Genomic DNA, 14,209 nt, shown 5'->3' with positions numbered 1-14,209 from the left:
GGCCCCGCGGCCACTGCGAGGGCCGCCCCTGAGGGCCGGTGACCCCCGGCGGTGGGATCTGTGCCCGCTGCCTGCGGGGCAGGCGTCTGCCTGCACCTCCTCGGTGCCGCCGGGCCTGCTCTCTCGCCTGCTTCACTGCGCCCTCACGTCGGCCTGCCAGGGCTGCCTGCCTGCGGCGGGGGACGCGACGCCATGTCCCCTGGCTCCTCCTCCTCTTCTTCCTCCTCTTCCTCCTCGCTGCCCGAGTCCTCGTAGAGGCAGAGGGTGGCCTGCACCGGGAAGTTCTCCAGCAGCTTCTCCCCCACGCCATACAGATAGTCGAAGGACTTGGACTTGGGCCAGAGCAGCCTGCGTGGGCAGAGTCGGGGTGAGGGCCCCCGCCTGCCCACTGCCCTCGGTCCCGGCCAGGGCGCCGGTGGCAGGGGAACGTACCTGACTGGGTGGTGGAAAAACGCCAGCGCTTTGTCGGGGCCACCGTTCCCCGCCGCCTCCCGAGCCCAAGCCTGCGGAGACACAGTCGGGGGGCTGGGGCTCCCGCTGCCCCTTCCTCCCGGCACAGCGGCAGCACGGCGCACGGGGACCCAAAGCTGGCAGCGAGGGCAGGGACCTTTCTCTCCCCTTGGCGGGGGGCGATGCCCCACAGACCCGGCAGAGTCCTGCAGGGTCAGCCTGCCCCGAAGCCAGCATCTCCCCCTGGGTCTAGGTCCTCATGCCCTCACGAAGGAGGCTGGCATCTACCCCTGCTCCCGATGGGCTTTTTGCCAGTGTAATCTCCCCCCACCCCGTGCTCAAAAGCTCATGCCCAGGCGTCCCGCTAACCCCCTGAGGAATGCCCGCCAGGCCTGGGAACAGGCGGCCCTTTCAGGCCCTCGCGGCACGGCTGTGCTGGCTGTGGCTGTGCGGGGGGTCTGCCTGGCCCTGCCCCAGCAAGGCTGCATGGCTTGTGGGGCAGAGAGGTGATGCAGCAGGGGAGCTGGGCACGGCGCTGCCATGCAACAGTGCTGGGGGTGAAGGAGTCTGGGGCGAGAGGCTGGTTTTCTGCCAAACAGAGACCCCAATCCTGCCAGCAGAAACTGGGGGGGACACAGCAGGGAGTGTAGAACTCACAGTGTCCGTCTGCTGCCTCCGCTGCTCGGTTCCCTCCTCTGCTCTGGGCAGCCACGGTCTCCAGAGAGGCAGAGATCTAGGTGCAGAGAGCAGGCTCAGTGCGATGGCCGCCCACCCTGGCCCGCTCTCCTCTTGCCTTGCTCCCGCCCCACCGCAGCCACACACCCACAGCCTCACCCGCCCAGCTCAGCCCCTGCTTGGGTGCATGGCTAGGGTGCCAGGCACATGTGGATGCACTCATACCACCTTGGCTTCAGTGCTCCTCGCCCTGTTTGAGTCCCACAGCACCCCTGGGAGCCCCTGGCATTGTGCCCCAGGCTCTGCCCCCTCTCCTACTCAGAGCTGCTGGGATCAGAAGGGTCCCCATCACAGTAGGGAGCTGCACAGCCTTCACCCCAATCCAGCTGGAGCCTTCCCCATCCCACCTCCCATGCACCCCCTGCCCTCCCCAGTCCCACGAGGCTGTGCAGCACCCAGGTACCTTCCCCCTTGCTCCAGTCCCGAGGCTAGGGGAGCACTGGTCCCAGGCACCGGGAGCCTGTCAGGAGGCAGACAACAGGCAGCAGCTTCCATGGTGGCAGGCAACAGTGTCTTCTCTAACACTGCAGACCCTTGGCGAGGACATCTTTATAGCCCTGCCCTGGCCCATGACTCACAAATTCTTTGGGGCAGGGGCAAGGGCAGGGGAGCGAGGGACTGGGGGTGGGGGGACAGAATTCCCCAGGGTGTGAAATTTGTCCCAGTTGTGTAAACAGAGGGTTGGGGGGAGGCTGGGGGCGGAGGGGCTGCAATCTTTGGTGGAAAAGCAAAACACAGAAGGGAAAAGTTAGACACCATTTGTGAGAAAATCCCCAGGGGGGAACAGGGGAGGGCAGAGACAATTAACAAGGATGATTAAATGCTCTTTGTAGCCATTTGCATAAGGGGGGGAGTGGGGAAGGGATGGGTAGTGCTGGGGCAGCCTGATGGGCATGCCATGGGGACAGTGTGGTGGGCTTGTGATGGGGACAGTGCAATGGGCATGATGAGGACCAGGTGATGGGGACAGTGTGATGGGCTGCAGTGGTGGCAAGCACAGAGCAACCAGGAGGCAGGTGATGGGAAGTTCAAGAGAGGACAGGGAGGGAAGACGGCTGGCAAGGGCATCGTCCCAGGGAGCTGCCGGGCCCCGTTTCCACACTGCTGGCACAGTGAGGAGAGCACCTGCTTGCCCGTGCTCCCTGCCCTCTCCTTTGGCTTTTTGAGATGTGGACAATACTGGGAGGTAGAGCAAAGCTTCTCGATACGAGGGTGCAAGGCTTTCCCCCCCCCCCCCCCTCCCCCCAGCACTGCCACACATCCCGTCCTCTGCCTGCTGCTCCTGCCCAAGTGCTCAAGGCAAGGTGCTGCTCGCAGACAGGTCACCTCCTGCTGCCAGGAGCGTTTCAGTTTGGGACAAGGAAAGAAAATAGCAAATGGTCCCTGCTGTAGCTTTGCTATCAGCATCCAAACACCCCTGTCCAAACGCCGGCCGGACCCTGCTCAGCTCTGAGCACAATTTGTCACCAGAGGCCCTCCCTGCCCCTCTCCATCTGTGGCAGCCGGCAAGCAGGAGGGGGCATGGGGCCAGTGCAGCCCTTATTACTGTCTCCATTTGCTCCTCATTTGGGCCAGGAGTCTTACAACAACAAACCCCGCAGAGGACAAGCAGGGACAAGAGGAGCGAACTGAAAGCCCAAGCTCACCCTGCGGGCACGGGGAGTTCAACCTGCTGGTGTTTCACTGCCCCTCTGACCCCAGCACAGGCGATGCAGCCCAAAGCAGACACATGGATGGTGGCACACAATCACCCGCTGGCCACCAAGGCTGGCCAGAAAGGTGACAGCAAGCCACAGACCTGAGCCACTTAGGCAAACCTACCCTGACAATTAATAGACAACAAGCAAAATGAGGCATCCTAGCTCCCCAGTCCTTCCCGACACCGAAAGGGTTTAATTCTGATCTGCAATAAGCCTCTGATCCAGGCTGAGATTTGCAGGTGGATTTTGCAAAGCCCTAGCTAAACAATTTGCAGCCTCTGATCCCCCTGGCCGGGGCCCCGGCTACTCGCCCTGCCCCGAACAGCCACCTCCGGTCCTGGGTGACCCCCAGCCACGGCCACCCTCCATCCTGCACCACGTCTGCAGCCACCTCGGTAAGTACCTCAGAGCACCGGCACAACCTTCCCATGACTTTTTGCCAGAACCCTGAGCACCTCAGGTGTTTCTTTTGCAGCAACACCCCTGAGACAGAGCAGGAGGTCTTGGTTAGCGCACAGGAAAGGGGACAGAAAGTTGGGGAACTTTGGTACCAAGCATTTGAGGTGCCAGCGGGGGGACGGGGAGAGGAGCAGAGGCACTGGGCGGTGGCAGCACTTTCGGCCGGGAGCGTTCCCAGAGCAAGAGGCCGCCGGCCGCAGTGTCGGCATGGTGTGGCATGGGCTCAGTCCAGTTTCGCAAGACGCCACGGGAGGGGAAATTTTGAAACAAGGCAGAGGGAAAACAAACCACCCCACTCCACTGCCCCTGCCAACCCCCCCCCACCCAGGGCTGCGGGCAGGAGATGGCACCAGCAGAAACCCCCCCACTGGCAGCAGCAAGCACAAGCCACACCCCAGTATGCTCACCCCACTGAGGGACGGGTCGCACCGCTTGGCTGGGGTGCTCCTGGAAAGCATCCCTGAGATGCTGCCAGCGTGCTTTGCCCTGATGTAATTCTGCCCTCCGTGGACCTCCGGGCTGTCCTGGGGATGCAGGTGTCACTGCCACCTGCATCCCTCTCCATCGTTGTCCCCAGCAGCACAGAAGGGCTGATAGCCATGGTTCAACCTCAGGTGGGCACATCCCATTGTCCCACCAGAGTCTTGGTAGCTCAGGGTGCGTGGTGGGTGGCTGCAGATGCCTTGGGTGAGCCCCATGCAGATGGGCATGAGGTGCAATTCCCCTTCCTTGGCTGGGGGAGCCTCAGGGTCACCACTTGATATCGCCTCCGGCAGGTCCCAAAAGACATGGTGCAGCCGTAGCTTTTTGGCTTCCTTGGCTCGGGATATCATAGAAGACAAGGGACCCCCAGGAAGGCAGCAGGCGCTTTTCCCCTGCCAGCGGCCAGCTCTCCATCCCTGCCCGTGGCCCCCGTGCAAGGGCGGGCTTTGGCGTCCTTCCCGGGCAGCGCTGCTCTGCCTCTGAAGTCTGGCTGGGGAGATAGTGGAGGTGAAAGGGCGCTTGGCACTCCTCCACAGGCTTGGGTCAATCGTTAATCAGGGAGGGATTGCTTTCCACTCTTGCAGGTAACCTCTCCTCCCCCTGGCTCCCACCCACACGCCGGTGCCCGCACAAAACCAGCACCCCGGGAGTGGGGTGGAGCTGCGGTGCGGAGAGCAGAGCCGCTAGCAGGGCCATGGGAAGGTAAGCGCACGGGAGCGAGCCGACGACGAGCCAGGTGAGAAGCTGTGAGCCCCGGGGAGGTAACAGCCAGCACCCACCATGGTCTCCATGGGGCTCCAGCTGCTAGGCTACGCCGTGGCCTTCCTGGGCTACATCGGCACGCTGACGGCCACGTTGCTGCCCAGCTGGAAGACCAGCTCCTACATCGGCTCCAGCATTGTGACAGCTGTGAGCTTCACCAAGGGGCTGTGGATGGAGTGCGCCACATACAGCACGGGCATCACCCAGTGTGACATCTACAGCTCCCTGCTCAACCTGCCTGCCGACATCCAGGCAGCCCAAGCCCTGATGGTGAGCTCCTGCGCTGTCTCATCCCTCGCCTGCCTCCTCACCGTCGTGGGTATGAGGTGCACCGTCTTCAGCCAGGGCTCGCCGGGCAAGGACCGGGTGGCGGTGGCAGGTGGCACTGTCTTCATCCTCGGGGGGCTGCTCTGTTTCATCCCGCTGGTGTGGAACATCCATGTGGTGCTGCGGGATTTCCACAACCCCAGCCTCCCTGACAGCATGAAGTTTGAGCTCGGGGAGGCGCTTTACCTGGGCATCATCTCCTCCCTCCTCTCCCTTGTTGGCGGCTTCATCCTCTGCACCTCCTGCCCTGCCCGGGACCCAACAACCACCTACACGAGCACCTACCAGCCCCGGCTGCTGGCGAGCAAGAGTCCCCGGCCCTCCGTCAGCCAGACGCAGAAGACCAAGAGTGAGCTCAACTCCTACAACCTGACGGGATATGTGTAGCAGCTGCAGGTGGGAACTGGGCTGGCATCTCTCCCAGCTTCCCAAAGCATCTGGGCTGGCACCGAGGGAGCGCGGTAGGAGGAGAGGACATGGCGACATCTCCCATGCTCAGCCCTCTCACTCACATGCTTGGGGGGTTTAACCCCGCTCTCTCCCTGGGGATCCCAAGAGCCTTGTGACTGCTCAGAGATCCCAGCCAATGTCTTACATCGGTGAAGGACCCCGAATCCAGCTTCTCTTCCCTTCTCTGTGCTGCCAGCCCACAGACAGCCCCTGGGACAGTGGGACACCAGCCTGCAGCCCCAGAGAGCCTGCCTGGATGGGAGTGGGTGGGCCTGTGCCCTCAGGGACCAGCCTGCTGGCCTTGGAGGCATCACAGTGGGGTCAGGGCATCTGCATGGGTCTGGAGTTGCTGCTGGGGGTTGAGTGCTGGTTGTAAACCAATGTCACAATAAATCTGTGTTTCTAGCCAGGCTGCAGCTGAGCTTTCCTCTGGCACTGAGGGGCCCTGACAGTTCCCCCAGCATGCTGCGCTGTGGTAGGGGCCACACTTGCCCACCTGGCAGGTCCATACTGCAGAGAATGCCCCGGCCCTTCCCCTGTCCTGTCCTGGCCCCTGTCCCCCCACCATGGCTTTGCTACCCAGGAGCCCAGGCAGGTGGGAGCACTGTCAGGGGGTGAGAGGGGTGTCACTCCCCTGCATGGTTTGTCCCTGGGCACCATGCTGGGAGGTTGCCATGTGCCACCATTGCGGGGGTGCCAGTGGGAGCAAGCACAGCTCCCCAGAGGCTAATGGCAGGCAACACCCCCTGCTTCAGCCCTGCTCTGCTTCTAAGGGTGCAGGTATCACTGGGATGGGGGTGCCCACAGGGGGATTCGCTGCCCCTGGGTGCATGTGGCATGTCAAGGTTCCCAGGCGGTGGGGCGAGCCCTGGCATCACTGCATCTCCATCCGAGGATGCTGTGAGCATCGGCACTCAGGAGGCAACACGGTCCCAAGCACTGGAGGCAGCCTCTGGCCATGGTGGAGGCTGAGCACCCCAACACAGCTGCAGAGGGGTGTCGCAGGTGGGTCCTGAGCCCAGGGGTCCTTGCAGGGGGCTGTTTTGGGACAAAAAACACCACCAGCGAGACATCAGCAAGCTGCAAGGGATGGGCAGGCAGGGGCCAAGACTGCTCCACGCAACCCTTCGGCAGCAGTGGGACACGCTGCATGGTCGCAGCCCTGCACAGTAGCAGCAGCGTGACAGCTCGCGCAGGCTGCCGGTGGCACCGGGTGATGCTGGGCGTGTGCCGGGGCACGGCAGGAGGAGAGGAGGCGCGGGCAGCCCAGCTCCACAGCCCACCGAGGAGCAAGTCCATTTTAACCACCGAGCCCCCTCTGACGTCCCACCACCGGAGGCAAGATAACACCTGCGCTGCTGTGCCACAGCACAGGGCTGCCTGGGGACCCCCTTGCCCTGGCTCCGTGTCCCCCAGGGAGCAGGAGGCTTTCGTCTACCTGTTGGCCCCTCATAAAGCAATTTAGATTAGGTCCCAGAGAGGAGGGGACCATGTTCCCTGCTCAGACGTCACCACCATTACCCTTGCACCAGTGAAATCATATTTGCCATGGGGTTAACACACTCCTGATAATGGTGAGTCATGCTTTCTCCCCTCCTCACCGAGCAAGGGGCCACACGGGGACCCATCCTCAGGGTGACGCTCGCTGGAGGGGACCAGCGTGGATTTCAAGGCAAAGGCCAGTCACCCCCTTTCGATGGCCAAGGGACAAAGCGCAGCCTTAACCCTGGGCCAGCTGAGTTACTTATTGTTGCCCTGGGGAAGAGAGACCTGGGTGCAGAGGATGGAAAGTGTGCAAGGGACTTAGCCTGCCAGCTGCAGCCCCCAGAAGATGCCATGAGGTGACTTAAGTCCTTCAGCCGTAAATGTTTTGTTTCTGGGCAGCTGATGCAGAGAGGAGGCAAGAAAACAGTTGGTATGAGAGGTCACACCTCTGAAGAAGAGGAATTCCTGGGCACCGCGTCCTCACCCCTCACCTCCCACCCCAGGCTGCGGGCCGGACAGCGCTGCCTGTGTCTGCAGGCAGGGGCTCCACTAATTAAACAAAGGGGCATTTGAAACACTCGATTCAGAGTTTGATTGCTGCTGGGTTTATTAACACTTTAATTCAAGCAGCAGAAAGGAAGATTTCTGGTTTTAGAGGAGCCAGCTTCTGCACAGCTTTCCCCTGAAGGAGAGAGGCAGCCGGCACAGGCAAGGGCAGGTAGAGCGAGGAGCTCAGGTACAGCAACACCTGCGGTTTGGACAGACAAGCACAGGGCAGAGGCACTGCAAGGGGCCTCCATGTCCCCAACAGCCCCTCAGGTTTCTTTCTGACCTGCGCAACGCCAGACCCCTGTTCCATGGGTGCAGCACAGCGGCTTCAGCCACGGCACAGCAGGAGAGGAGCTGACAAGCATCACACTGAAAAGGGGGCAAGCCTTTCTCCAGCCCCCAGTGCCTCCAGCCCTGCCAAGAGGGAGCCCCTGCATTAAGCGTGGGTGGACTCAGGGAGCAGAAGGTTTGTCCCCTCCAGCTTTCCTGGCCTTTAACTTGAACGTATGCAACGATGTGAAACTTGGCTACAGGGCAAGGCAGGTTGAAAAGGATTTTCCACTTCTTTACCGGCAGGAGCAGAGGATGGGGAAGGGAAGGACACTGGGTGCATGAATGTGGTGGCAGTGGTTATCTCTGCTTCACGCAATAGCCACATTCCCTGTTATCGATAAGCCGGGTCCTTGAGGGCAGGCTGGATGTGGCCCAGCCCAGGGCCAGAGAGGACAGGAGCCCAGACTGCCCTGGGAGCCAGCTCCGCTGACGGTGAGCGTGAGCAAAGCAATAGAGCCAAACCAGCCAGCGCAGCACAGAGCCAGGCCCTCGGGTCGCTTCTTGCCCCTCACCAGCTCAGCGAGAAAAGCTGAGGGTGCTCTGGGTTTTCCTGCATGAAAGCCACGGAGGAGCAAAGCCCCAGCTCAGGACAGGAGTGGGATGCAAGGGGGATGGCCAGGCAGGGGAAAAGCAGAGGAGGGGTGGGAAGAGGGCTGGGTGGGGACAGCTCCCTCCTCCGAGCTCCTGGGCTGGAGCCCTCGCCTCCCAGGACAGCATGATGGAGCAGGGAGCCTTGCAGCCCCTTGCTGGAGGGCCAGGCTGCAATGACTAATCCCCTGTCATATATATAAGGAATATAATTATATTATTATTAATTATAATAAGGAAATTAGTCCTTCCGCTCTCTTCTTCTTGCTCTGGATGGTGCCTCAGATGGAGAAAGGGGGCAATAAAATACTAACATGCCCTTATCTTCAAAAGCAATAAAGGCACTATAAATGCCCAGCACACCCAAACCCACAGCTGCACCTGGGCCAGGGGCTGCAACCTCATCGGCTGATCATGAGAAACATGCAAAGAGTCCTGACTTTTTCCAAAGAGGGAACAACACATCCGCATCACCAAGGCCTTTGCAGCCAGCCCTTGCCCACTGGGCACCCCCACCCACTGCCCACGGCACCCCTGGCCAAAGCACCCTCCTGCTTCCCTGGCCCAGCAGCGCCTGGCCCCTGCCCTATGCAAGCAGAGCCTCTTCTCTTGCAGAGCAAGCACTGGGTAGGGATGCCCGAGGGGTGAAAGGGCACAGGTATGTCCCACACCCAGCCAGATCCCACACCTCCTGCCTCCCTGGAGCCCTCCAGGCAAGCAAAGCTTAGCTCCTTCTGGCATCCCCATCCTGCCTCTCATTCCTGCCCAGCACAGCTGATCCAAAGCAGCAGCAAATAATCCATGCAAGCTCTCTGAGGAGTATCAGGCCAGGTGCTGGGAGAGCCCATCTCTGCCCGCAGCCCCCAGGAATTGCTCAGATAGGAGAGGCAGGAGGGGGAAGAAAATTCAGGCCAAGTACCTGATGGGCCGAGGCGGCACTTGGAAAGGACCTCCACATTCCTCCGCCCTCCTCCCTGCCGCAGCACACTCTCAGCTGCCTCCCACACCACGCTGGAGCCTCCCGGCCTCTCAGCAAGCCAGGGCTGGCATGAAAGAGGACAAACTCTTCCTACCCATGGCATTACAGCAGCCTTTTCAGGAGCACCAGAGAATGCGCTATGGCGAGGCACTGCAAATCCTGACTCCCGGGCTGGGCTAAGCAACAGCTCCAGTCAGGGACTGTGCTGGTGAGAATGGGAGATGCACTCCATGCCCCAGCCATGCCCCAGGCCCCACCTGGTGTCCCTGCTGGTGGCCAGACTCTAGCCTGGGAAACAGACTCATGGTTTCACCTCAGGGCATCTATGATGCTTAGCCGGCAATTGCGCTCACATTTTGCCTCCAAAGGCTTCCTGCCCTCCCGAAGCCTTAGGGATGGCCCCATCTGCAGTTACACAGCCAGGACACTGCCATGAGACCATTGGTGCCTGGCTCTTCTGGTTTTAACGGAAGACATTGCAAAGGAAGTGAGAGGTAGTAAGAAACCAGCTCCTCTTTGGAAAACACCTTCAGTTGGAGGAAAAGCCTGTCCATAAACTCATGGCTTTCCTTAGCCTCCTGGAAGAGACCTGTTGAAAGGCGCTTTAAAGGATCTTTTGGTCTCTAAAGAAAAGATATGAGGGAAACAGGGCGGAATGAACTCCATGGCACTGCAGAGAACAGAGACCTTTGGGTGCACCAGAGGAGATTGCTAGAAAGCACCATCCTGGCTGGGTTTGAACAACAGCTCAGAAATCCATCAGGAGAGTTATAAAAAGTGTTTATCTCAGAAAACCATGATACCTGTGAAGAGGACGTGGAGGTTTGATCTTCCAGGCATTACATTAACATCACAATCAGATTTCTCAGTAATTTGAGTCTAATCTACGCTAGAGGAGCTTCAGGTTAGCGATCACAGCAAACCTAGCATACTTGCAATCAGTAGCAGTGAGAGCAGGCTTTATCGGTAGAACCTAAAACAATTCAGTGAGCAAAATAAGCTTTATCAGCAAGACACATTTTATGGTGGTATAAACATAAGCTCTTCCAGGGATTTTACAGAAATATTGGTGAAAACAGACTCCAACTCTAGACAAAATCTGCCCTGGAGAACTGGCCTAGAGAGTTGAAGAGAAATTGTCCTGCACCCTCGGCTGCTCCACTGCTGATTGATGGTTAAACAGCACTGCACTGCACAGAAGAGAAGACCAGAGGATCCCAAATACCTTTACATGGACAAACTAAACTGCAACCACATTAGCCAGTCCAGAGAGTCATCCCAAACAATCGTCTATCAGTCTGTTCTCTGCTGCTCAGGGTACACTTGAGGGCACCAGCATTTCGGCAGCTAGAAGATGCTCAGACCCCAGACAGACACAGCAGAGCCCCTCCAAGCTCTCTGCTGTGTGCCAGGAGTCTGGAAGAGAAACCAGGGAGGCTTCACTGGCTCTGGGATTGCCTCTTATCTCCACTCAGGATTTCAGAGGAAGGGTGTGCTTTGATGAAGCTTTTCCCACACCAGAGAACTAATCTTTCCTCAAGACAGGTGCCTTTTTTCACAGAACTTACAACACCCTCTATTTCTGGGATGTCCAGCCTGCTAAAAAGGCAAAAAGCAGGACAAGACCCATGTCATAAACAGCGTGATTGCCTTGAACTCACTTTCCCAGAAAAGCTGTCTCTCTAGGTTTCTCAGGTCACTGAAGCAAAGTCCCACACCACGGGCTATACCTGGCAGGTCCTCCCAAGATTTCTGCGACAGATGCATTTTCATTACCCAAATTTTTAGCCCTTTTCTTTTGTGGGGGGTGGGAGCAATTCCAGCCTTCAGTATTTTCCAAGGTGTAGAGAATCCCAGGAAATCTGCAGGCATTACAGAGCTAAGGGCAGACCACAGCCATTTGTGGCTCCATGACCGTGATGCTCCTGTGCCCTTTGAGCTATTCCAGTGCACTTTTACAGGAACGAGGATGCTGCCCTTTGCCTCCAGATTTTCCCTCGGCTGCAGCAGAGGCCAGGCACTGCATCTCGCAGAGCATGGGTAGGCAAGGGGGCAATTAACCTCTGACCTCCCCCATGACTGAATGCTTCCCCATTGGTCTTCTGCTCTTCCCAACCCACCTTTATTTTAATGGTGTTTCCAGATTGCAAACTGGCAGGTTGTTTCACCCCAGGCCTGACCGCTGGCCTGTGCAAGGCTGCTCTCTCCATCTCTGTGCAGGCAGAGAAGGAACAGGCTGCCTGTGCCCGGGGAGGCCAGCAGGTAAGAGACAGCAGGTGGAAAAAACAATTAGCTCCTTGTTTTCAAGGCAAGGAGAGTAAGCACTTCAGAAGTGGGGATGTTCCTCAGTGAGGGGAAGGACCTCTCTGCTGCAAAGCAAAGCCCGTGGAAGGGGAAAGTAGGTCCCAGCACAAAGTCCCCATAGCTCAGCCCCAGGGAGAGAGACATGAAAAACCACTGCTGCCAGGAGCCTGCTAACACACATAAAACTTCCACCTCCCCAGGAAGAGCTGGCTACAGCAGACCTGTAGCTGACGTCCCAGGGCCTGCTCACAAACAAGACTCTTGCTGTGAGTTATGGCCTCCTTCCCAAAACCAAAACATCCCCTCTCACAGATGTGCTAGGGTAACTAGCATCCCACCTAAGCCCCATGGGCTGATTTCTGGCTTGTAAGTCTGCAGTTGAAAATAGGTAAATTCTACCACACAGGTCACAGGCAGATGCAGCTAATCCACCCAACTTCACTACTTCTGGCTGAGTAAAAGCCTCAGGGAAAAAAAAAAAAAAAAAAGAAATAACTAGGGCAGAATACACTGTAAGGGCAGCTCAGTCTTACACGAAGAGACAAGTTTATCCTCAGCTGTCCCTGAGTGCAGCTACCCTTTCCAATGGGAGATCTTTGCAAAGCAGAGGGAAGCTGCCCACCAAATACAGCACTAAAGCTCCCAGCTCACTAGTGGGATGAAGAGAGCCACACCACCCGCAGTACCATGAGCAGAGGGGAAATGCAGCGCGGATCTTCCCTGGCTCCTCGCACCACCTGCCTGCTCCTGCCTGCGTCTCATGCAACGCTGGGAACCACGGACAGGAACAAGCTGGGTGTCCCCTGCTGACCCTTGCCAGGGCTGCCGGCTACAGCCCCAGGACTTCACAGGGCACAACATGGTACCAACAGGGAGGATGCAGAGAAGTCTGGGAGGAGAAAGCTTTGCCAAACAGCCTTATCTTTGAGATGCTTTTCTGACCTCCTCACCTGCAATAAGTATTTATCTTCACTACACAATCCCCCCAAATTACTATGGCATCAACCTTCTGGCACAGGCACTGTTGAGTGAGCTTCGAAAGATGCAGGAGAGAAGTGCCAAGTTTCAAAACCAGGTACTTGTGATACCAGCTTATCTAAGGAAAATTAATAGCTGCACTGTTTGCCAAGTTACATCCATTTAAGAAACACTCCATCACAGAACCACTTTGTGTGTTATTTCTTTACACTGAGGAAAACAAATCAGCTCAAGAAATGTCAAAAGACCCATGTATGGCTGTAAGGAGCACATATTTTGCCTTGCTGGCAATGCAAGAACACAGAGAGGTGAGAGTATGAAGCCTGCTAACTGTTCGCAAGCTGTTAAACACTTCCATAGGCTCACGGATCTCTGCTGATTGATGCTTGCACCAAAGCTGCCCTTTGCTTACCACCTCCTCATTCAGCAAAGCCCATTCCTATCACCAACACATGAGCGTCTGTTTTCTGTACATCGCACAAACACTTTCTCCTTTCCTGGGGTGGCAGGAATTAACCAGGAAGAGCTCCGAGTTGTGCAGGCTGTGCCACAGCTCCCTCCCAGAGACAGGGTCTAACCCAGGGGCTCCACATATGACATGACAAACATCGGGGATGTCTGTGAATAATATTCTAAAATATAAGGTCAAGTAGTATTAGGAATAAAGTTCAGATCCCAGAGCTAGTTATAATGGGATGGAATAAACAAGATGTAAAGAGGAGCAGCAGCAGCTAAGATTACTAGCTCAACACGTATGTGCTGTGAAGAGCACTGAGATCAAGCCTGAAGGAGGTGTAGACATTTCCTGCTTTAGAAGCAGCTTTGGAGAAGAAAATAAAGATCTGTTTCTTCCCCTGCCCAGGGTAGATGCTTCAAAGGATGACTGGCTTTTGGGATAAAACTTTCTAACATGATCAGAAGCATGACAGCTCCCCAAGATCGCTGGCTACTTTGCACCTCAGAAACCATATTTCATGCAATCATAAAAACAAATGCAAGTCTCCCAAACACCGTGAAAGGAAAACTTCAACTCATTGGGATGTCCTGGTGCAGATTCAATCTCCTCAACAGCTCTATTGAAAATTAAATGCAAGGAGGGCGTAGTCCTGTGGTTTGAGGACCAGCTGGTGAGATGTCAAAAGCAAAAAACCAAACATGAATGGAGTTAAGAATGCTACCTTCAAACCATGAATGGAGGCAGATAAGGGAGCTACCTTCAAGTTCAAACGTTACCACCCACCGTACTGACCTGAAAACACAGTAAACAGCACAATCTGACAATGTCAAGAGAGGTCACAGAAACAGCTCTGAGATGTAGAAACACGAGCTGAGAACGAAACAGGATTCAACCAGACAGGAAGTCAGGAACAGCAGACACAGAGACAGCACCTACACACTGCAGAAAAAACAGTTGTATAGACACGTCCTTTCTATCTCCACTAGCAACAGTGAAAGTAATTAATGCGGTAATATGTGTAAGTCCAGCCATGGGGGAAAGGACGTGGCAAAGTCCTTACCACGCAGGATGGGGCACTCTCTGTCCACATAGCAGTGTTGCTCAACACTGACTTTCAGGAAACACATACTACACGTTTGGTGATACCACCTAAGCCACTGGTTTCTGCCA

General features: G+C 57.0%; 2 protein-coding genes across 2 annotated transcripts; one reads left to right on the top strand and one right to left on the bottom strand.

The window, feature by feature from the left end:
• Nucleotides 1-143: 143 nt before the first annotated feature.
• RIPPLY1 (ripply transcriptional repressor 1) lies at nucleotides 144-1,680 on the bottom strand. The gene is made up of 4 exons (XM_010569130.1): nucleotides 1,589-1,680; nucleotides 1,108-1,183; nucleotides 433-503; nucleotides 144-348 (listed from the first exon to the last, which is right to left on the bottom strand). Exons 1-4 carry the CDS (start codon nucleotides 1,678-1,680, stop codon nucleotides 144-146), a joined length of 444 nt encoding a protein of 147 aa, XP_010567432.1.
• A 2,911-nt stretch (nucleotides 1,681-4,591) lies between these two features.
• Nucleotides 4,592-5,303, top strand: CLDN2 (claudin 2). Its single transcript, XM_010568898.1, has one exon. The coding sequence runs from the start codon at nucleotides 4,608-4,610 to the stop codon at nucleotides 5,301-5,303; it is 696 nt and encodes a 231-aa protein (XP_010567200.1). The 5' UTR covers nucleotides 4,592-4,607.
• Nucleotides 5,304-14,209: the final 8,906 nt, after the last annotated feature.

The sequence above is a fragment of the Haliaeetus leucocephalus genome, unplaced genomic scaffold (genome assembly GCF_000737465.1).
Source record: "Haliaeetus leucocephalus isolate CR32 unplaced genomic scaffold, Haliaeetus_leucocephalus-4.0 Scaffold262, whole genome shotgun sequence".
Taxonomy (NCBI): Eukaryota; Metazoa; Chordata; class Aves; order Accipitriformes; family Accipitridae; genus Haliaeetus; species Haliaeetus leucocephalus.
This window is presented reverse-complemented; position numbering and strand designations above follow the sequence as displayed.

Excerpts from the sequence above, each read along its gene's own strand:
- CLDN2 (XM_010568898.1), top strand. The coding sequence starts at position 4,608 with ATGGTCTCCATGGGGCTCCAGCTGCTAGGCTACGCCGTGGCCTTCCTG.
- RIPPLY1 (XM_010569130.1), bottom strand. The coding sequence starts at position 1,680 with ATGGAAGCTGCTGCCTGTTGTCTGCCTCCTGACAGGCTCCCGGTGCCT. Across the intron at positions 504-1,107 it reads GGAGGCAGCAGACGGACACT|GCTTGGGCTCGGGAGGCGGC; the intron begins GTGAGTTCTACA and ends GTGTCTCCGCAG. Across the intron at positions 349-432 it reads TTTTTCCACCACCCAGTCAG|GCTGCTCTGGCCCAAGTCCA; the intron begins GTACGTTCCCCT and ends CTGCCCACGCAG.